Source organism: Bos indicus, chromosome 13 (genome assembly GCF_029378745.1).
Source record: "Bos indicus isolate NIAB-ARS_2022 breed Sahiwal x Tharparkar chromosome 13, NIAB-ARS_B.indTharparkar_mat_pri_1.0, whole genome shotgun sequence".
NCBI lineage: Eukaryota > Metazoa > Chordata > Mammalia > Artiodactyla > Bovidae > Bos > Bos indicus.
In genome coordinates this window covers 64027468-64049787 of record NC_091772.1, presented here as the reverse complement: position 1 = coordinate 64049787, position 22320 = coordinate 64027468, and the positions used below count along the sequence as shown (strand labels likewise).

General features: G+C 43.4%; 1 protein-coding gene and 1 pseudogene across 2 annotated transcripts in view; both read left to right on the top strand.

Annotated features, from left to right (window-relative positions):
- The first annotated feature begins 3507 nt into the window (after positions 1-3507).
- Positions 3508-4298, top strand: LOC109567829 (proteasome subunit beta type-6 pseudogene; annotated as a pseudogene).
- Positions 4299-17900: 13602 nt separating this feature from the next.
- PIGU (phosphatidylinositol glycan anchor biosynthesis class U) overlaps positions 17901-22320 on the top strand; it is a 90694-nt gene continuing 86274 nt past the window's right edge. Inside the window, exons 1-3 of one of the 2 annotated variants that reach the window (XM_070801534.1) lie at positions 17928-18067; positions 18730-18865; positions 21240-21304. In XM_070801534.1, coding sequence (XP_070657635.1) covers positions 18742-18865; positions 21240-21304 — 189 coding nt within the window. In that variant the 5' untranslated portion in view covers positions 17928-18067; positions 18730-18741. Of the gene's footprint in view, positions 18068-18729; positions 18866-21239; positions 21305-22320 lie in introns of both variants that reach the window. The other variant, XM_070801533.1, reaches the window with a different exon arrangement.

Genomic DNA, 22320 nt, shown 5'->3' with positions numbered 1-22320 from the left:
ATCCCTTCCTCACTACTGCCAGAAATTCCACCATTGACTGGGTCCTCCCTCACAGTTAAGCATTGCCTTTTTTTTTTTTTTTTTAATCTTTTGGCCATGCCTTGTGGCATGTGGGATCTTAGTCCCCTGACCAGGGATCGAACTTGTGGCCCCTGCATTGGTAGCCTGGAGTCTTAACCATTGGACCACCAGGGAAGTTCCCAAGCCTTGCCCTCTCTAGATGCCTCCTAAAATGCAACTAGTTGAGAGAAAGGGAGCACTCAATCCCTACTCATTTAGTCAAATGGGTTTTCCAGATGCCTTCTCTCCACTGAGCGTTCTGAGAAAAACACAGATTGGGAGGTGGGGAGAAGGGTGACGCGGCATTGAAGGGGACACCAGAGAGGTAAGATGCTAGAGCCAGATGTCCCAAGTTTCCTGGGCTGACCCTGCTCAACCTCACATCAATGAGACCCTCACATCTGAAGACCAGAGACTCCCAGACACTGGAGACAGGGAGCCATGTAGGTAATGACAGGAGAAGCTCTCTAGAATGATGCTGGGTGTAACCTGGGTGCCCCAAGCTGAGCCAGGGTGTCCTTGGGGAAGGCAGGTGGGACAAATCGCATGAGGTGAATCCTTCTCCTTTGCCTGGGAGTGTGGGTAGTTGCATTCTATCCACCTGAAGTCTATTTTTAAAAAATATTTATTTATTTGTCTCTTCATTCCAGTACGTGAGCTTAGTTGCCCCACGGCATGTGGGATCCTAGTTCCCCTATCAGGGATCGAACCTGCATCTCCTGCATTGGCAGACAGATTCCTAGCCAATAGACCACCAGGAAAATATCCTGAAGTCTATTTTTAAAAATTAAAATGTATTTAAGGACTTCCCTGGTAATCCAGTGGTTAAGACTCCATGTTTCCACTGCAGAAGGTGCAGGTTCTGTGCCTAATCAGGAAACTAGGGTCCCATATGCCACATGGTGAAGTCAGAAAATAAAAAAAGTTTTCAATTAAAATGTATCTTAAATGATGCAGCAATTTATATAAAGTATTATATAAAACACAAGCAGACTTTGTAATTTTTTTAAAAGTATAAAAAACAAAAACAAAATAAAGTCAGGGCTACCCTTGACCGCCCCTCGTCCCATCCCAGAGAGCTTCCGCTACTGCTCCTGATTTGGAGTTTTCCTTGTTTCTACACAACACATGTATGTACACACAGGAAGTGCATTGTGTCAAAGGGCCTGTTTTGCTTCTAGTTTTAGAAGAACTATGCTTTAAAAAACTTTATGAACTGACAATTACAGGGACAGAGATCAAAATTCCAAAGGTTCAATAGGGAAAACAGTGAAAAGTGGGTGTCCCTCTCTTCTCTGTTCCCAATTGTCTCTTTACTCCCTAAAGGCAACCAGCAATTCTAGCTTCTTGTAATTCCTTCCAGAGATAGTCTAGCATTTAAAACTCAATGTGTAAATACATATATGTATTTTCCAAATAAAGAAAGACTCTTCTGCACCTTGTTTTTCTTCATTTTATAGTATATTTTTCAGGCTTTTTTTTTTATCAGTATGGAAAATAGCCTCCTTCTTTTTCACACATACATGGTATCCCATTATATTTATGCACAATATTTATCCAGTCCCCTATGGAAAGAAAAGTTGTTTCTAATATTTTATTACAAACAATGCTGCAATTAAATATTTTATACATTATTTTGCATATTTATTTGTAAGATGAATGCCTATTAGTGGGGATTAGTCAGCTGAGGTTATTTTAAAATTTTAAATAGTATTTTAAAAGTTGATAGAAACTGCCAAATAGCCTTCAGGACATACCAATTTATACTGCTTATGAGTTTGTTTGTTCCTTTGTTAGTATGTCATATGATATACTCTGTCCTGCAGACTCACATTTTTCACTCAGTAATATGACACTGGAGTTCTACTTATGTCAATATGCATAGATGTTCCTCATTAAAAACAAAGACCATCTTACAGTTTCCCACTGCTATGGCTGTGGAAAGTTGATTTAGTTGAACACATATTGATGGACATTTGGTTGGGTTTCAATTTTTTGCTTCCACGAACAATGCTGCAGTAACTCCTCTTGTATTAATATGAATAGAATAGATTCAGAGAAGTAAATTGCAAGATTGATAGTTATACATACTTAAAATTTCAGTAGATGCTTTTAAGTTGCTCTTCCAAAATGTTGCGGCAGTTTAGACTTCCTCTAACAGTGCATGAGAACTTTGTGTGTGCTCCCTCAGTTGTGTCCGACTCTTTGTGACCCCTTGGACTGTAGCCCACCAGGCTCCTCTGACCGTGGAATTTTCCAAGCAAAAATACTGGAGTGGGTTGCCATTTCTTACTCCAGGGGATCTTCCTGACCCAGGGATCGAACCCATGTCTCTGGCATCTCCTGAACTGGTAGGCAGATTGTTTACCACTGCGCCACCTGCTCTTGAACCTGCCCATGTACTTTCTCCTGGAACAAAGCTCAAAGTATGGGTTATCACTGGGATCATCCAGACCCTGAGCCCTATTCTGCAGAATCTGAATGGGTAAGCCAAGTGTTGGGAAGAATAAACACAGAAAAGGGGCAGAGCTGTCCCCCACTAGCCAGATAGTCACCCAGGTAACACAACTCTCTCCAAAGGAAAGATTACTTTGGAAGTGGGAGAAACTGAGCTCCCCATCAATAGGGGTGTTTGAACGGAAGTTTCAACAAATGCCCTGAGCTTCTACTCTGTGTGAAGTCTCTTAGATGGGTGTCTTGAGCCGGAGATGAGTCAGACCGTCCCTGCCCTCTCAGGGCTTGATACTCATGGAGAAAATAGACAAGTAAACAGACAGTGACATTTCTGTCTACTAACTATTGAGTTGGATTTCCTTTTTTGATAATATCTGGAACTTCCTGCTACACAGCACATGGGACTGCTGGAGATAAAAACAATAAACATCCTTTTAAATGCACAAATGGATCTGCAGCCATTTGGGTTTTAACAGACATTTGGGGGAGATGAAGGCTTTGACTTACATGAAGTTAAGGGTTGTAACTGAGATCCCTGATAAATCTAGGACACTGAAAGGGCTGTACCAACAGTGAAAATGCAGACTAGGGGAAAACAAGCAAATGTCTGAGTACAGAAGACAAAAGAAGACAAAAAGGATACATGTCCTTAGCAAAGAAGACAAAAGGGATATAGGTCCCAACAAACTGGTCTTTGGATGAGGCAAAGACACTATCTTTAAGAATTTGAAATTGCATGCTTATCCTTGATGAAAATGAGGTGACGCATGTGGGGTTCATATTTACATACCTGCATATCTAGGGAACTCCAAGGCTAAGAAATTAACATTTAAGGAGATCTACTGAACTGAACTTCAAAAGTACCTCTCAGATTCCTAGCAGAAACTAATGTAAATCTTCTCCAGATCTCCTCCATGGACCCCCTTCCTGCCCCAACCATTGCAGGTTACACAGAATTCCTATATATAGAGCCCTTCCAAACAGCTAATAATCCACAAGGAAACAACTGCTAAAATATACAAGGAAACAATCCATCATGAGTAAGGTTCAGTAGACATAGCAATATCAGTGTAGGAAGATGGCGGCCACCTTAGCAGCTGCTCGGGGAGAGGGGCCAGCACCAGTCTGGGGGCCCAAGGCCATTGCCTCTGACTGGGAAAACCAGGAAGTCTCCACAGGGATCCCTATCATGGCTGTGCAATTTGATGGGGACATGATTCTAGAAGCCAACTCCAGAACAACCACGGAGTCATACACCACCAACCAAGTGACTGACAAGCTGACCCTTATTCATGGTGGTATTTTCTGTTGCCACTCAGGCTCAGCAGCTGATCCTCAGGCAGAAGCCGATGCAGTCACTTATCAGCTTGGTTTGCACAGTGTTGAGCTGACTGAGCCTCCACTGGACACACGGCAGCCAGCCTCCTTAAGGAGATGTGTTACCAATACCGAGAAGATCTGATGGCAGGAATCATCACTGAGGGCTGGGACTCCCAAGAAGGGGGACAGGTGTCCTCGGTACCCATGGAGGGTATGATGGTAAGGTAGGCCTTCACCATCGGGGACTCCGGGAGCTCTTATATCTATGGCTATGTTGAGGCTACCTACCGGGAAGGCATGACAAAGAATGTCTGCAATCCACTGCCAGTACTCTGTCTTTGGCCATGAAACAGGATGGTTCCAGCAGCAGAGTGATCCGCCTGGCAGCTATTGCAGAATCAGGGGTAGAATGGCAGGTTCTTCTGGGAGACGAGATTGTCCAATTCACTATTGCCACTTTATAAGCTTTCTGAATCCTGGGGTTCTAATATACAATAGGAGATACCCCATACTGCTGCAAAATTCAATAAACAGCTTGTCACTGAGGAAAAAGAAAGATTCAGTAGACAAAATGCACAGAAGAAGACTCCTACATACTTCAGATAACAGAATTATCAGATAGTGATCATTGAGTGCAGGTTAGAGGCAGCTGCTAAGTGCTTTGGAAGCATATTGAAAGAACAGATTCCTTGATGAAATCAAAGTCTTCACAGAGAAGGAGACTAAGAATAAGCCTTGAAGGATAAGTGGGACTTTGCCAAACAAGGACAGATGCTGTTGGGATGTAGAAAGTATAAGGTACCAAGGGCATGATCATTGATAATTAATTTTTTCTGATGCAAATAGGGCAGAAAAGTGAGGGATGAGGCAAGGGAGGTAGGTAGGGGGACAGATCATGTTGGCCCTTGTAAGCAGTCTTACAAGGAGACTTTGGTTTCTTTTTAATATTTATTTATTTTTATTTGGCTGTGCTGGGTCTTAGTTGTGGCATGTGGGATCTAGTTCCTTGAAAGAAAGTTAGTCACTCAGTCGTGTCTGACTCTTTGCAACCCCATGGACTATATAACCCACCAGCCTCCTCTGTGCATGGAATTTTCCAGGCAAGAATACTGGAGTGGGTTGCCATTTCCTTCTCCAGGGATCTTCCTGACCCAGAGACTGAATCCAGGTCTCCTGAGTTGCAGGCAGATTCTTTACTGTTCAAATCACCAGGGAAACCCTAGTTCCTTGACCAGGGATCAAACCCGGGCCCCCTGAATTGGAAGAACAGAGTCTTAGCCACTAGACCATGAGGGAAGTCCCATGGCTTTGGTTCTAGATTGAAGTGTAGAATAGATTTAAGTGTAAAATAGATTTAAGTGTAAAAGAAAACCAGTGAAGGGTTTTAAGTGAGGGGTTAGTGATATTCACTTGTCCCTTCATTCATTCAGTTAATAAATGTCAGGCATGAAGAATGGCTGGAGGATGGAGGGTGGCAGCAGGTGACCAGTCAAGAGAGAACAGCAGCTACTTGTGTAGGTGAGAAATACTGGTGGCTTAGATTAGAGTGGTGGTAATGAAGATAGAGAGGAGTAGGTAGATTTGACTGATATTTAGGTCAAAGCTTGAAAGTACATAAGGGATTGGAAAGTGCGAGGTATCGAGGCTTATTCCTAGGTTTCTGGCTGAGATACTGAAAGATTAATGCTGCCATTCATAGAGATAAGGAATTAAGGAGAAGAGTGAGTTGTTGGAAAGAAGACCATGAGCTCAGTTTTAGATACTTGGAGTTTAAAGTGACTTTGGGATATCCAGGTGGCAATGTCTAGGAGGTATTTTGATACAAAATGTCTGAATTGTCAACAAGAGAAATCTGGGCTGGAAATAAAGATCTGAGAGTTATCAACATGCAATTGGTAATTGAAGTCAGGGAAGTATAGGAGAGTTCTTTGGGAGGCTGAGTTCCATCTTCTGTTGTATTGGTTAAGATACAATTGGTATCTTATTTGGTTGATATCTATCTATATCTATACCTACCTATATCTATTTTACACTTAAATCTATTCTACACTTAAATCTAGAACCAATAAGATAAGATACCAATAATCTATTCTACACTTAAATCTAGAACCAATCTAGAACTTATCTGTTGTTTTGATTACAAGTGACTAACGGGTGAACTCAAGCTAGATTAAATTAGAAAAGGAAATTGGTGAAATGTCCATCGATAATGGCTGCAGGGACTTCCCCTGTGGCTCAGTGGTTAAGAATCTGCCTGCCAGTGCAGGCGACACGGGTTCAATCCCTGATCCAGGATGATCCAACATACCATGGGGCTACTAAGTCCGTGCGCCACAACTACTGAGCCTGCCTGTCCTAGAGCCTTCGAGCTCCAACTACTAAAACCCATGTGCCTAGAGCCTGTGCTGCCCAATAAGAGAAGCCACCACAATGAGAAACCCACAGGCCACAGGGAAGAGTAGCCCCTGTTCACTGTACTTAGAGAAAGCCCACGCAGTAATGAAGACCCAGAGCAGCCAAAAGTAAATACATATTAAAAAAAAAAAAATAATTGCTGCAGGCAAGGATTGCTTCAGTGGCTCAAATAATGGAACTGAGATCCAGTCTTTTCTAATTTTTCCAAAGCACTTCCTAGAAATTAGGTTAATTCTTGACAGGCCCTCTCCTTCCCCATGTGATACTACTGGGGAAGGTCTCTGCCAGGACACCACGGTTACCTTGCATACAATCATTTATATAGGGCACACTAGCAAAAGTTTGAACAGCTTATCTAAGTCTTGGCAGAATGCCTAGTGACCCTTCCAGAACATGAAAGAGTGCAAGGCTTGTAAGGTAATGAGAGCGTCTTCCACTTGCCTCCCTGTCTCCCATGGGAGGCTGCCCTGAGAGTTTCCTTACTGCTTCCCAGGTTCTGATGAACTGTAGGACTTTCTTCCCTACCCTACTCAGAATGGCATTACAGAATATAAAACCTGCTAACTGTGCTCCAGAATTGGCTCCTCAGCAATAGGGTACCCTACACTCATGTTGCAATTGTTCAGCCTCTTTTGTTTCAGTGTCATCCTTCTTGGTGTGTAGAGCAAGGGTCATGGAAACCTGGCTTATTCTTCTTGCTGACTATGTAAGTAATAAACTGACTCGACTGAAAACTGGTTCATTGTATCTTGACCAGTAGAATCAGTCAGGCATTAGTCGTGGCCTTACCTTATTTTATCTTAAGCTACCAGCTGCTCCTGGGTCTGGGTGCTTCCAAGCTCAAACTTAGCAGAAAAGAAAAGGCCATTGTCCAAATGACTCAATGCAAGATTCCAGAACTGAGTCTTGTTGACTCTGATTGACCTGACTTGGGTCATGTACTCATGCCTGCACCAATTACTGTGGCTAGGGATGTGGGATGTATTGGTTAGTTAAAGCCATTTAGGGCCCATTCCCGAAAATGGGGGTGAGGTCAGTCTTACTCAGATCACATGGCTGAAAATTCAGGGTCCTGTTTGGAAAAGGAAAAGAAAGAATGGATTCTAGAAAGCAGTAAACAAAGCCCACTGTACCCATCTTCTTTCCCAGAGCAGCAGTGTGTACTTGGGGGAAGGGCATGAAGGATCTGGATGCATAACTGGGGGAGGGATGGCTCCTTTAAGGAGTGAGAAAGATTCAGAGAGAAGAGGCTGGGGGAAGCAGAGTCAATTTTAGCCTTTGGAGGCCTAGTTTATAACTTGGTCTTCCTAACAGGATGACTTTTGCAATGGTGGACATTTGTGGTAGGGGACAGGAAGGAAACGGAGAGGTTTTGAGGTAGCAGGTACCAGAAATTTGTCCTCAGGGCACTATGTAAGACCAGATCTCTGGTTCCTTTTGGGCCTTTGTAATACTTGGGTCCAAGGGCTGAGGAGGGAACAGGTATGGATTTCCCAAGGGGCTTCACCAGAGACTGGGCCCAGGAACAAGAGGCAGCTAGTATAGGAAACAGATGTTGAGAACCCTGCTTTCTGGGCCCAGTATCACCACTAACTCGGTGTGCAACAGTTTGGTGAGTCATGAATTTCCTTGCCTGGCTGGTTACCATGTCACATAATGGCAGCTACTCATCAGGCAGCCAGGGAGGGGAAAAGCTTTCAGATGTGTTTGCTTGCCTATATATATATATGGGCTATTTGTTGTGGCTTGTGGACTTCTCTGTTGCAGTGCACACGCTCTAGAGCTAGAGGGCTCAGTAGTTGCCGCATACAGGCATGCCCCTTGGCATGTGGGATCTTAGTTCCCTGACCAGGGATCAAACCCACATCCCCTGCATTGGAAGGTGGATTCTTAACCGCTGGACTATTAGGGAAGTCCTCCTTCAATTTCGGTTGTGTTTAAAGATTTAGAGATTTTATCTACTCCTCAATCTGAGAGTTTTTTGCTCTCAGTTTCTGTCTCAATTTTTTATTAATGAAAGTCTCAGACTTTTTTAAGAGCCAGGGTCTAAGTGCCAGGCATAAGAAATAGGGGAACTTGGGGAAATTTTGATCAATGCTACCTCTAAAATATCTCTTGAATCCACCCATTTCTCTCTACCATCCTGAGCCAAGCTACTGTCTGCATTCACCTGGTTAACTGTGGCAGCCTCCTCACTGGTCTCCCTGCTGCCACTCCTCACTCCCTCCATCCATTATTCACTCAGTAGCCAGATGGCTATTATTTTTTAAATCTAAACTGTGATCATGTTCCAACTTTCCTTGAAACTCCTTAGTGGACTTTCCATTGCTCTTAGACGAAAAGTCCAATTCAGCATTATGCTCTACAAAGGCCATTTTTAAAATATTTATCTTTATTTATATTTAAATTTGGCTGTGCTGGGTCTTGAGGCTTGCAGGACCTTGGATCTTCACTGTGCATGAGGGATAGAATCTTTTAGTTGCAGCATGAAGGATCTTTAGTAGCAGCATATGAACTCTTAGTTGTGGCATATGGGACCTAGTTCCCTGATCAGGGATCAAACCTGGGCCCCCTGCATTGGGAGCTTGGAGTCTTAGCCACTGAACCACCAGGGAAGTCCCTAAAAAGGCCATTTGACTCTTACCTATTACTCCAGTCACTTTACTCCTACACTGGCTTCCCTCATTGCAAGCGCATTGTAACCTTAGTCCCCTCTTCTCCATACACACAACTCACCATTGCCAGTTCTTTACAGCAAGAGCTCCTTCTCATCCTTTAGGTCTCAGCTTAAATATCACCTCCTCAGACAGGCTTTCCTTAACGATCCAGTTCAGTCTATAGTATGTCCTCTGCTATTCATCATCATTGATCCAGATCTGTTGCCCTCATTAGTCTAATCATAACCTCTAATTATTTTATTTGTCTTAATGCTCTTATTCTGTATGACTTCCTGCTAGACTAAAAGCTCCAGCATGGGAGGGACACTGCCTATGTTTCTCAGCAGCATTATTAGTGGATTTGTTGTTGTTGTTGTTTAATCTCTCAGTCATGTCTGACTCTTTGTGATCCCATGGACTGAAGCCTGCCAGGCTTCTTGGTCCCATGGGACTTCCCAGGCAAGGACATTGGAATGGGTTGCCATTTCTTGCTTCAGGGGATCTTCCTGACCCAGAGATCAAACCAAATCTCCTGTAAGTCTCCTGCATTGCAGGCGGATTCTTTACTGCTGAGCCACTGGGGAAACCCTTATAGGTGGATATTTGCTCCTTTTCCCCCCTATCCAGCATCCAATCACCTTTTGTGTTGTTGAAGAAAAGTTGTGACCAACCTGGACAGCATATTAAAAAGCAGACATTACTTCGCCAACAAAGGTCCATCTAGTCAAAGCTATGGTTTTTCCAGTAGTCACATATGAATGTGAGAGCTGGATTATAAAGAAAGCTGAGTGCTGAAGAATTGATGCTTTTGAACTGTGGTGTTGGAAAAGACTCTTGAGAGTCCCTTGGACAGCAAGGAGATCCAACCAGTCCATCATAAAGGAAATTAGTCCTGAATATTCATTGGAAGGACTGATGCTGAAGCTGAAACTCCAATACTTAGGCCACCTGATTCAAAGAACTGACTCATTGGAAAAGACCCTGATGCTGGGGAAGATTGAAGGCAGGGGGAAAAGGGGACGACAGAGGATGAGATGGTTGGATGACATCACTGACTCAATGGATACGAGTTTGAGTAAACTCTGGGAGGTGGCAGTGGACAGGGAAGAGTTGTGCCTGACTCTTTTCGACCCCATGGACTACAGCACGTCCTGTCTTTCACTATTTCCCATGGTTTGCTCAAACTCATGTCCATTGAGTCAGTGATACCATCCAACTATCTCATGCTCTGTTGCCCCCTTCTCCTCCTGCCTCCAATCCCTCCCAGCATCAGGGTCTTTTCCAATGAGTCAACTCTTTGCATGAGGTGGCCAAAGTACTGGAGTTCCAGCTTTAGTATCATTCCTTCCAAAGAATACCCAGGACTGATCTCCTTTAGAATGGACTGCAATTGTTAGACTGAAATAAATCTGATTCAGAAAAAAATTAATCATGAGAATGTTAGATTCTAATCGGCATGTTTAAAACATTTGAAACTTAGTTGTGGGATTTGTTTCATTGCAAAATGTAAAGGAAAATTGTAAAGTTTTCCACACACCTCTGTAGTTCAGTTCAGTTCATTTCAGTTGCTCAGTCGTGTCCGACTCTTTGCGACCCCATGAATCGCAGCATGTCAGGCCTCCCTGTCCATCACCACCTCCAGGAGTTCACTCAAAACTCACGTCCGTCGAGTTGGTTATGCCATCCAGCCATCTCATCCTCTGTTGTCCCCTTCTCCTCCTGCCCCCAATCCCTCCCAGCATCAGAGTCTTTTCCAGTGAGTCAACTCTTCGCATGAGGTGGCCAAAGTACTGGAGTTTCAGCTTTAGCATCATTCCTTCCAAAGAACTCCTTTAGAATGGACTGGTTGGATCTCCTTGCAGTTCAAGGAACTCTCAAGAGTCTTCTCCAACACCACTGTTCAAAAGCATCAATTCTTCGGTGCTCAGCTTTCTTCAAAGTCCAACTCTCAATCCATACATGACCACTGGAAAAACCATAGTCTTGACTAGATGGACCTTTGCTGGCAAAGTAATGTCTCTGCTTTTGAATATGCTATCTAGGTTGGTCATAACTTTCCTTCCAAGGAGTAAGCGTCTTTTAATTTCATGGCTGCAGTCACCATCTGCAGTGATTTTGGAGCCCAGAAAAACAAAGTCTGACACTGTTTCCCCATCTATTTCCCATAAAGTGATGGGACCAGATGCCATAATCTTCGTTTTCTGAATGTTGAGCTTTAAGCCAACTTTTTCACTCTCCTCTTTCACTCTCATCAAGAGGCTTTTGAGTTCCTCTTCACTTTCTGCCATAAGGGTGGTGTCATCTGCATATCTGAGGTTATTGATGTTTCTCCCAGCAATCTTGATTCCAGCTTGTGTTTCTTCCAGCCCAGCGTTTCTCATAATGTACTCTGCATAGAAGTTAAATAAGCAGGGTGACAATATACAGCCTTGACGTACTCCTTTTCCTACTTGGAACCAGTCTGTTGTTCCATGTCCAGTTCTAACTGTTGCTTCCTGACCTGCATATAGGTTTCTCAAGAGGCAGATCAGGTGGTCTGGTATTCCCATCTCTTTCAGAATTTTCCACAGTTGATTGTGATCCACACAGTCAAAGGCTTTGGCATAGTCAATAAAGCAGAAATAGATGTTTTTCTGGAACTCTCTTGCTTTTTCCATGATCCAGCAGATGTTGGCAATTTGATCTCTGGTTCCTCTGCCTTTTGTAAAACCAGCTTGAACATCTGGAAGTTCACGGTTCACGTATTGCTGAAGACTGGCTTGAAGAATTTTGAGTATTACTTTACTAGCATGTGAGATGAGTGCAACTGTGCAGTAGTTTGAGCATTCTTTGGCATTGCCTTTCTTTGGGATTGGAATGAAAACTGACCTTTTCCAGTCCTGTGGCCACTGCTGAGTTTTCCAAATTTGCTGGCATATTGAGTGCAGCACTTTCACAGCATCATCTTTCAGGATTTGAAAGAGCTCAACGGGAATTCCATCACCTCCACTAGCTTTGTTCGTAGTCATGCTTTCTAAGGCCCACTTGACTCACATTCCAGGATGTCTGGCTCTAGGTCAGTGATCATACCATCGTGCTTATCTTGATCGTGAAGATCTTTTTTATACAGTTCTTCTGTGTATTCTTGCCACCTCTTCTTAATATCTTGTGCTTCTGTTAGGTCCATACCATTTCTGTCCTTTATGGAGCCTATCTTTGCATGAAATGTTCCCTTGGTATCTCTCATTTTCTTGAAGAGATCTCTAGTCTTTCCCATTCTGTTGTTTTCCTCTATTTATTTGCATTGATCGCTGAGGAAGGCTTTCTTATCTCTTCTTGCTATTCTTTGGAACTCTGCATTCAGATGCTTATATCTTTCCTTTTCTCCTTTGCTTTTCGCTTCTCTTCTTTTCACAGCTATTTGTAAGGCCTCCCCAGACAGCCATTTTGCTTTTTTGCATTTCTTTTCCATGGGGATGGTCTTGATCCCTGTCTCCTGTACAATGTCATGAACCTCAGTCCATAGTTCATCAGGCACTCTATCTATCAGTTCTAGTCCCTTAAATCTATTTCTCACTTCCACTGTATAATCATAAGGGATTTGATTTAGGTTATACCTGAATGATCTAGTGGTTTTCCCTACTTTCTTCAATTTAAGTCAGAATTTGGCAGTAAGGAGTTCATGATCTGAGCCACAGTCAGCTCCTGGTCTTGTTTTTGTTGACTGTATAGAGCTTCTCCATCTTTGGCTGCAAAGAATATAATCAGTCTGATTTTGGTGTTGACCATCTGGTGATGTCCATGTGTAGAGTCTTCTCTTGTGTTGTTGGAAGAAGGTGTTTGCTATGACCAGTGCATTGTCTTGGCAAAATTCTATTAGCCCTTGCCCTGCTTCATTCCGTATTCCAAGGCCAAATTTACCTTTTACCAAATCACCTTTTACCTTCACCGAAAAGATTTCACTGAATTGCCTTCAGGATGTACTGTCCTAAGGCAAATACAATCAATTCATGATCTGTATTCCCACAGATTCTTTTCTCTTGCTGCCCTACACACAGCCAAGAGGTAGGTACAGGACCTAATCTCAGTTAATCCCATGCTCTGTCCAAAAACTTTGGCCTTCTTTTTTTTTGGCTGAGCTGGGTCTTTGTTGCATTCGTTCTTCATTGAGGCTCTCAGGCTCAGTAGCTGTAGCATGTGGGATCTTAGTTCCTGAGCCAGGGATCAAACCTGAGTCTCCTGCATTAGAAGGAAGATTCTTACTGGGGAGGTCCCAGAATTGTGACTCTTGAATGGCACAATGCAAGGTCATTAAAAACTGGTTGAAGTTCATTCATTTCAGTGGTGGTACCTGGTAGTCTTGACAGCTACCCAGGCTTTGTGTTGCTTCCTACTTGAGTCCTGATATTCCAAGTATGGTTCCCTAGGCTTCTCTTTGATCCTATTGAGCTCTCTCACAGCCTCCTAGTTAATTTCCTTTAGGTTAAAGATGGCCAGAGTCAGTTTGCTATTGGGAGTACAAAAAGATATGGACCTGATAGATTGTAATTCCATAGCCTAATGCAGGATCTGGCAATGGTGAGTATTTAATAAGTGCTAAAGAAAAAGCTATCTAGGTATATGGTTTAAGGCTGATGACTCAGAGCCTCAGTTCCTTCTTCTCTAGGCAACCCACACATCATCTAGGATCTCAGGAAAGAAATCATGTTGTTTGTTCCTTTATTATTTCCTTCCTTTCAATTCTCTACCCTTCCTTCTCAGCTACAGCAACAATACAACCCAACCTAAGTCAACCCAAATTCCTCTCATTTTCTCAGGCATAGCAACTTAACCACAACATCTGAATCATGGTTCTGCCACTTATTAGCTGTGTGACCCCAAACAAACTACTAAATCTCTTTTTGTCTTAGTTTCCTCATCCACATGTGGTGATTGGGAAATTATATGAACTGTACTGTATGTGTGTGTGTATGTGTTTGTTTAAATACCACGTGGCTTGGTGGAAACAAGAATCTATCTGCCAAGCAGGAGACACACATTTGATCCCTGAGTCAGAAAGATCCCCTGGAGAAGGGAATGGCAACCTACTCCAGTATTCTTGCCTGGAAAATCCCTTGGATAGAGGAACTTGGCTGGCTTTTTAAAATATTAGTTTATGTATTTGCCTGCACTTGGGGCACTCAGGTTCGTTGCAGCATAGGGGATCTTTAATTTTGGCTTGTCAGTTCTAGTTCCCTGACTGGGCCCCCTGCTTTGGGAGCATGAAGTCAGCCACTGGACCACCAGGGAAGTCCCTAGCATAATGTTTTTAAGTTTCATTCATATTGTAGCATGGATCAGTACTTCATTATTATTATTATTTTGCTCAATTATAGTCCATTGTATAGATGTAGCACATCTTGTTTTTGTATCCATGGGAAAAAAAATATTCAGGGTTGATAATTGGGTTGTTTCCACTTTTGGGCTATTATATGTAATAGCTATGAATAAACTATGAACATTTGTGCACAAGTTTCTTTGTGGACATACATTTCATTTCTCTTGGACATATAGCTAGGGGTTGAATTGATGGGTCATATAGCTAAGCTATTTAAAAATCCTAAAGGATGATGCTGTTAAAGTGCTGCACTCAATATTTCAGCAAATTTGGAAAACTCAGCAGTGGCCACAGGACTGGAAAAGGTGTTTTTATTCCAATCCCAAAGAAAGGCAACGCCAAAGAATGTTCAAACTATCATACAATTATGCTCATTTCACATACTAGCAAGGTAGTGATCAAAATACTTCAAGCTAGGCTTCAGCAGTACGTGAACTGAGAACTTCCATATGTACAAGGTGGATTTAGAAAAGGCAGAGGAATGAGAGATCAAATTGCCAACATCCGTTAGATCATACAGAAAGCAAGAGAATTCCAGAAAAACATCTACTTCTGCTTCTTTGACTACACTAAAGCCTTCAACTGTGGATTACAGCTTCCCAGGTGGTGTTAGTGGTAAAAAAAAAAAACAAAACAAAAAAACCCACCTGCCAATGCAGGAGACATAACAGATCTGGGTTCGATCCTTGGGTCGGGAAGGTCCCTTGGAGGAGGAAATGGCAATCCACTCTAGTATTCCTGCCTGGAGAATTCTGGCAATATTCCTGTCTGGAGAATGGACAGTCAGTCCATTGGAGAATGGACAGTCCATATGTCCAATGGACATGTCCGCAAAGAGTCGGACATGACTGAAGCGAATTAGCGTGCACATGGAAAATTCTTAAAGGGATGGGAATACCAGATCACCTTACTTGTCTCCTAATAAACCTGTATGCAGGTAAAGAAGCAACAATCAAAACTGGACATGGAACAACAGACTGGTTCAAAATTGAAAAAGCAATATGTCAAGGCTGTATGTCGCCACCCTGCTTCTCTAACTTATATGCAAAATACATCATATGAAATGCTGAGCTGGATGAATCACAAGCTGGAATCAAAATTGCTGGGAGAGATATCAACAACCTCAGGTATGCAGAATGACACCACTCTAATGGCAGAAAGTGAAGAAGAACTAAAGAGCCTCTTGATGCGGGTGAAAGAGAAGAGTGAAAAAGCTGGTTTAAACTCAGCATTCAGAAAACTAAGATCATGGCATCTGGACCCATTACTTCATGGCAAATAGATGTGGGGAAAGGGGAAATAACAATAACAATAACAATAACAATAGATTTTGTTTTCTTGGGCTCCAAAATAACTGCAGATGGTGAACGCATCCATAAAATTAAAAGATGCTTGCTCCTTGAAAGAAAAGCTATGACAAACTTAGATAGTATATTAAAAAGCAGAGGCTTCACTTTGACATCTAAGGTTCGTATAGTCAAACCTATGGTTTTTCCAGTAGTCATGTAGGGGTCAGAGATCTGGACAATAAAAAAGGTTGAGTACCAAAGAATTAATGCCTTCTAACTGTGGTGCTGGAGAAGACTCTTGAGAGTCCCTTGGACTGCAAGGAGATCAAACTAGTCCATCCTAAAGGAAGTCAGCCCTGAATATTTATCAGAAGGACTGGTGATGAAGCTTAAGCTCCAATACTTTGGCTACCTGATGTGAACAGTGGACTCACTGGAAAAGACCCTGATGCTGGGAAAGACTGAGGGCAGGAGGAGATGGCAGGATGGCATCATGGGCCCAATGGACATGAGTTGGAGCAAACTCCCAGAGACAGCGAAGGACAGGCATGCTTCAGTCCACGGGGTCACAGAGTTGGAGGGGATTTAGGGACTGAACAAAAACAAACTGTAGAATAAGTCAATGAACACGTATTTAATACTCTTTAAAAACATAAATCTGTGGAAAATTCTTCAAGAGATGGGAACACCAGACCACCTTACCTGCCTCCTGAGAAATCTGTATGCAGGTCAAGAAGCAACAGTTAGAACTGGACATGGAGCAACAGACTGGTTCCAAATTGGGAAAGAAGTACGTCAAGGCTGTATGATTGCCACCCTGTTTATTTAACTTCTATGCAGAGTACATCATGTGAAATGCCAGGCTGGATGAAGCACAAGCTGGAATCAAGATTGGTGGGAGAAATATCAATAACCTCAGATATGCAGATGATACCACCCTTATGGCAGAAAGTGAAGAACTAAAGAGCCTGTTGATGGAAGTGAAAGAGAGTGAAAAAGTTGGCTTAAAACTTAACATTCAGAAAACTAAGATCATGGCATCTGGTCCCATCACTTCATGGCAAATAGACGGGGAAACAATGGAAACAGTGACTGGCTTTATTTTGGGGGGCTCTAAATCACTGCAGATGGTGACTGCAGCCATGAAATTAAGATGCTTGCTCTTTGGAAGAAATGCTATGACCAACCTAGACAGCATTAAAAAGCAGAGACATTACTTTGCCAACAAAGGTCCATCTAGTCAAAGCTATGGTTTTTCCAGTAGTCACGTATGGATGTGAGAGTTGGACTATAAGGAAAGCTGAGCACCAAAGAATTGATGCTTTTGAACTGTGGTGTTGGAGAAGACTCTTGAGAGTTCCTTGGACTGCAAGAAGATCCAACCAGTCCATCCTAAAGGAAATCAGTCCTGAATAGTCATTGGAAGGACTGATGCTGAAGCTTGGTTACCTGATGTGAAGAACTGACTCATTGGAAAAGACCCTGATGCTGGAAAAGACCCTGATGCTGGGAAAGACTGAAGGCGGGAGAAGGGGATGTCAGAGGATGAGATGGTTGGATGGTATTACCGACTCCATGGACATGATTTTGAGTAAATTCCAGGAGTTAGTGGTGGTCAGGGAGGCCTGGCTTGCTGCAATTCAGTTCAGTTCAGTTCAGTCGCTCAGTCGTGTCTGACTCTTTGCAACCCCATGAATCTCAGCACGCCAGGCCTCCCTGTCCAGCACCAACTCCCGGAGTTCACCCAGACTCACGTCTATCGAGTCAGTGATGCCATCCAGCCATCTCATCCTCTGTCGTCCCCTTCTCCTCCTGCCCCCAATCCCTCCCAGCATCAGAGTCTTTTCCAATGAGTCAACTCTTCACATGAGGTGGCCAAAGTACTGGAGTTTCAGCTTTAGCATCATTCCTTCCAAAGAAATTCCAGGGCTGATCTCCTTCAGAATAGACTGGTTGGATCTCCTTGCAGTCCAAGGGACTCTCAAGCAAATAGTCGGACACGACTGAGCGACTGAACTGAACTGAAGCATTTAAAACATAGACATGAGTGAAACAAACGTCTTTTAAATCTCGTTCACAATCCTAGGACGACAATTGCCTTCACCTTTCTTCTTTCAGGAGCATTTCGTTCTCTGGGTGATTTACAGTTCACCTACTGCCGTCTGAGACGTCGCCCAACCCTTTGAGGCGAGGTTGAGACGCCCTGCTTGCCGTCGTCCCGGCCCCATTTCGCCGCAAGGCCTCCTGGGAGTGGTAGTCCCCAGTCTGGCCGCTCCGACGATAGTAGCGAGGTGCGCCGGTCCGCGGAACTACAGGGGGCGGTACGCAGGTCCAGGCTCTTCCGACTCGCCTTTCCCTCCCCGCCTGCGCGCCCGCCCCAGCTATCATGGCGGCTCCCTTGGCCTTGGTACTGGTGGTGGCCGTGACCGTGCGGGCGGCCTTGTTCCGCTCCAGTCTGGCCGAGTTCATCTCGGAGCGGGTGGAGGTGGTGTCCCCACTGAGCTCTTGGAAGAGAGGTGAGGCCACCGGCTCGAGTAGGCGGTCAGGTCCCGCCTGTGCGCTCCTGGCCTCTGTGAATGGAAGGCGGGGGCATTGGCCGCAAGCTCGATTCTGAGGAAACTGACCCACTCAAGCGTACTTAGAGAAGGCGGGAGAGCGGGGCTGCTGGGAGGAGGGAGCGTGGGGCAGTGGTGAGGTTGGGGCCCTACAGGCCGGTCACCTGCGGGGTGGGGATCTGAGGGGGTGTGTCCCACACGGGTTTTGCGCTGAGAGGCGTGATCTGAGGAAGGGTCAGGATGAGGGAAGTGCATGCTGGCTGGAGTGGGATTTGGCGGGAGATTCGCACATGATGCTCCCTGGGGTGTGGGGTGGCTGTGAGGGGAGCCCAGTGCGGGGACCAATCCTGCCTAAGCGAGGAAAGGGTGTGAGTGAGTGTGCTTAGAAGCCTATTCTCCGTCTGGGACTTGCAGTGCAGTTTTTCCTACTGTGTCTTCCTAGGTCTTGCAGTTCTTCATAGAACAGTGTTTTATATTAAAGGGACAGAATTTGGGCCAAAGGATCCACAGGCTAATGGGAGAAATAGATAATTATAAGCATTTGTGGAAAGTGTACTTCCTGTGTACATCCAGTTCCTTCCTTGGAGTTCTGATCTTGAAGAAAGCATCCCCTCCTTTTCCAGTTTCTTAAGGCTATGGAATTTGAGCTAACTCTTGAAGGAAGCAGAGTTTGGAAAGGGAGATTAGAGAAAGGGAAGTTCCAGGTAGAAGATAAACAGGATCAAGAAATGTTGAAGGAAGTGAACATATCCAAAGTAGGTGAGTAATGGGATGGGGGTGAGGTTAGGGCCAGAGTCTGAAGATTTTTCTAAAAAACTTTCTTCCTAAAGTATAATAAACTTAGAGCTCAAGAAATTTTTTACAAACTGTCTACATCCATGTAGGCAGCACCCAGATCAACAAACAGAACAGCACCACAGAAGTCCCCTTTCATGTTCTCAAACGTTAAATGCTAGAGTTTTAATATTATCCCATAGCTTCCCTGTTGACTCAGATGGTAAGGAATCCACCTGCAATGCAGGAGACCCAGATTCGATTCCTGGGTCAGGAAGATCCCCTGGAGAAGGGAATGGCAGTGTACTCCATTCTTGCCTGGAAAATCCCATGGACTGAGGAGCCTGGCAAGCTACAGTCTATGGGGTCACAACAGTCAGACATGACTTAGCAACTGAATCACCACTACCACCCTTTACCCAGCTTCTTGTCCTGCTAATATCCTACATAATCATAGTACAATGACCTAAACCAGAAAATTAACATTGATACAATACCATTAACTAACCTACAGAATTTTTACCAGTTGTTCCACAGATGTCCTTTCTCTGGTCCAAGATCCCATCATGATCCCATATTGCATTTAATCGTTGTCTATCCTTTGTCTCTTCCTATCTGGGATGCTTCCTCCTTCATGTTGTTGTTCAGTCACTCAGTTGTGTCTGACTCTTTGCAACCCCATGGACTGTAGCAGGCCAGGCTTCCCTGTCCTTCACCATCACCTGGAGCTTGCTCAAACTCATGTCCATTGAGTCAGTGATGCCATCCAGTCATCTTGTCCTCTGTCACCCCCTTCTCCTCCTGCCTTCAATCTTTCCTAGGATCAGAGTCTTTTCCAGTGAGTCGGCCAGTTATTTTGTCTCTCAGTTTAGGTTTTCTTGATGTTTCCTCATGATGAGATTGAAGTTAGGTTTTTTGGGTAAGAACCACATTTTTGGCATAAACACCACAGAAGTTTTTTTATCTCCATCATTATGAATCATGTCAGGAGGAACTTGATATTGATAATGTTAACTGGTCAGCATATTACTGGTGATATTAAGGTAGGTCACTTGAGAAAGATAGTGAATGCCAGGTTTACCCACATAAGTTTTTATTTTTCTCCTTGCAAATACTGTTTCCAGTCATATTTTTACCCACTAATTTTTAGTATCCATTATTGACACTTGCCTTTCATGATTATTACTGTGGGATCTGCCAAATGGTGATTATCTATTTTCATCTTTCCTCTACATTTGACATTTACACTTCTCTATAAGGAAGAGTTTTCTTTTCTCTTTTACCTGTTTATTTATTCAATTATTAATAGCGAAGTATGATTTCTAACTATAAAGTGCTTTTCTCTATCCACCCATACATATATGTATAAAGGAAAGGAAAGGAGAGCGAAGTCGCTCAGTCGTGTCTGACTTTTTGTGATCCCATGGACTGTAGCCTATTAGGCTCCTCCATCCATGGGATTTTCCAGGCAAGAGTGCTGGAGTGGATTGCCATTTCTTTCTCCAGGGGATATTCCTGACCTAGGAATCGAACCCAGATCTCCTGCATTGCGGGCAGACACTTTACCGTCTGAGCCACCAGGGAAGCCTACATATATGTATACACTTCTTAATTCATTTACATACATATCCATTAATGAAACATTAATGAAATATTAATTTTTAATATTTTAGTACTCTGAGCATAATAAGGAACATATTTCTCTGGGCACTTGTCCAGTTATTTCCCCCGATAAACTACCCTAAGAACAATCGTTTCTGGATCAAGAGGCACACACTTGAAAATACATGTTGCTTGTAGAAAAGTTAATAACAAATGTCACTCAAACAGTCAGCATATGAGAACAACTGCCCATTTTCCTATTCCACATTTCTCACAGCTTCTAATTTGTTATTTGGCTGTTTTTTGCAATGGAGCAGAATATGTAGAAGTGAAACACTTGTTATTATTTATTTATTTGGCAGGGGCTTGCAGAATCTTAGTTTTCTGCCCAGGGATTGAACCTGGGCCTCTGGCAGGAAAGTGCCAAGTCCATACCACCGGACCACCAGGGAATTTGCAAACAAAACCCTTTTTAGCATGGGTGGAAGTTAGAAGAAGATTGAAGGAATGTTAAGGTTTAATATAAAATGTTTTCATAATGAGTGTTGCCCCACAATGAAAAGAGTTGCTCTGTAGGGAAGAAGGTTCACCATCATCTGAAATCAAGACTTAAAATCACTTGCTGGGAATGAGGTAAAATGGGGTTAGACAAATTGGGAAGCCCTTCTTGTTCTTGGGAGTTATCTAGCACTTTGGTTTATGGCCAGTCTGCATATGTCTCTAAAGTAAGAGTGAACTTGGATGTCTTACTTTTCAGTGGTTGAAGGCCTCTCACTGTTGGACTTGGGAGTGTCTCCTTATTCTGGAGCAGTATTTCATGAAGTAAGTGTTTTTGCTTTCTTTTCTGGGTACTAAGAGTAGTTTATAGTCACAGATGCCAAACCTAACCTCTGTTTTGTACAAACATTTAAAAAGATCTATTTTTGAAAATCATATTTAGAAACAGCCCCTTTTTTTAGATGTCTTCTGCTTAAGAAGAGGGTTTCACAATTGCAGTGGAAATGATCCAGATTTAGATTGTAATTTGGGGAAGCAGATGAGACTTCTGTGGAAGTTACCATTTTTGTTGGCAGATAAGTTGTAAACAGTTCGTAGTTCACGAATAGGTTATATGCTAATTGGCATGTAATTTGTTCTTTGGAACATGCTTTCCTGTGAAAACTGTGTCAGCAGTGTTGGTTTCTTAGAAAGCCCACCAAAGCCATTTAACCCATAAAGTTTGTTCTTAAGAATAGTAAAATCACTCTTAGGTCACTATCATCTCTTATTTGGGTTACTACAACAGCTTCCTGACAAGTCCTTCTGCATTCAGTCTTGCTCCTTTTTATTTTATCCTGTAGTCAGAGCCATCTTCCTGAAATGTGAATCTGATTTTGTCACTGTCCTGCTTGGCACTGATTTCAGGATAAAATCCAAGCACCTTAGGGTGCATACAAAGCCCTGTGGGTCCTGCTCACTCCCTCAACCACATGTCTTTCCACTTCTTCCTCCCCATTTTTTTTTTTTTTAATTTAATGTTTGGCTCTGCTGGGTCTTCACTGTTGCGTGGGCTTTCTGTCTTGGCGAGCAGGGGCTACTCTTGGTTATAGTACTCGGGCTTCTCATCGTGATGGCTTCTTTTGCTGTGGAGCATGGGCTGTAGGCCCGAGGGCTTCAGTAGTTATAGTGCCTGGGCCCAGTAGTTGTGGCTCCTGGGCTCTAGAGCACAGGCCCTTTAGTTATAGTGCACAGGCTTAGTTGCCCCGCAGCATGTGATCTTCTAGGACCAGAGATTGAACCCATGTCCTTGCATTGGCAGGCAAATTCCTTACCACTGAGCCACCAGGAAAGCCCCAGAC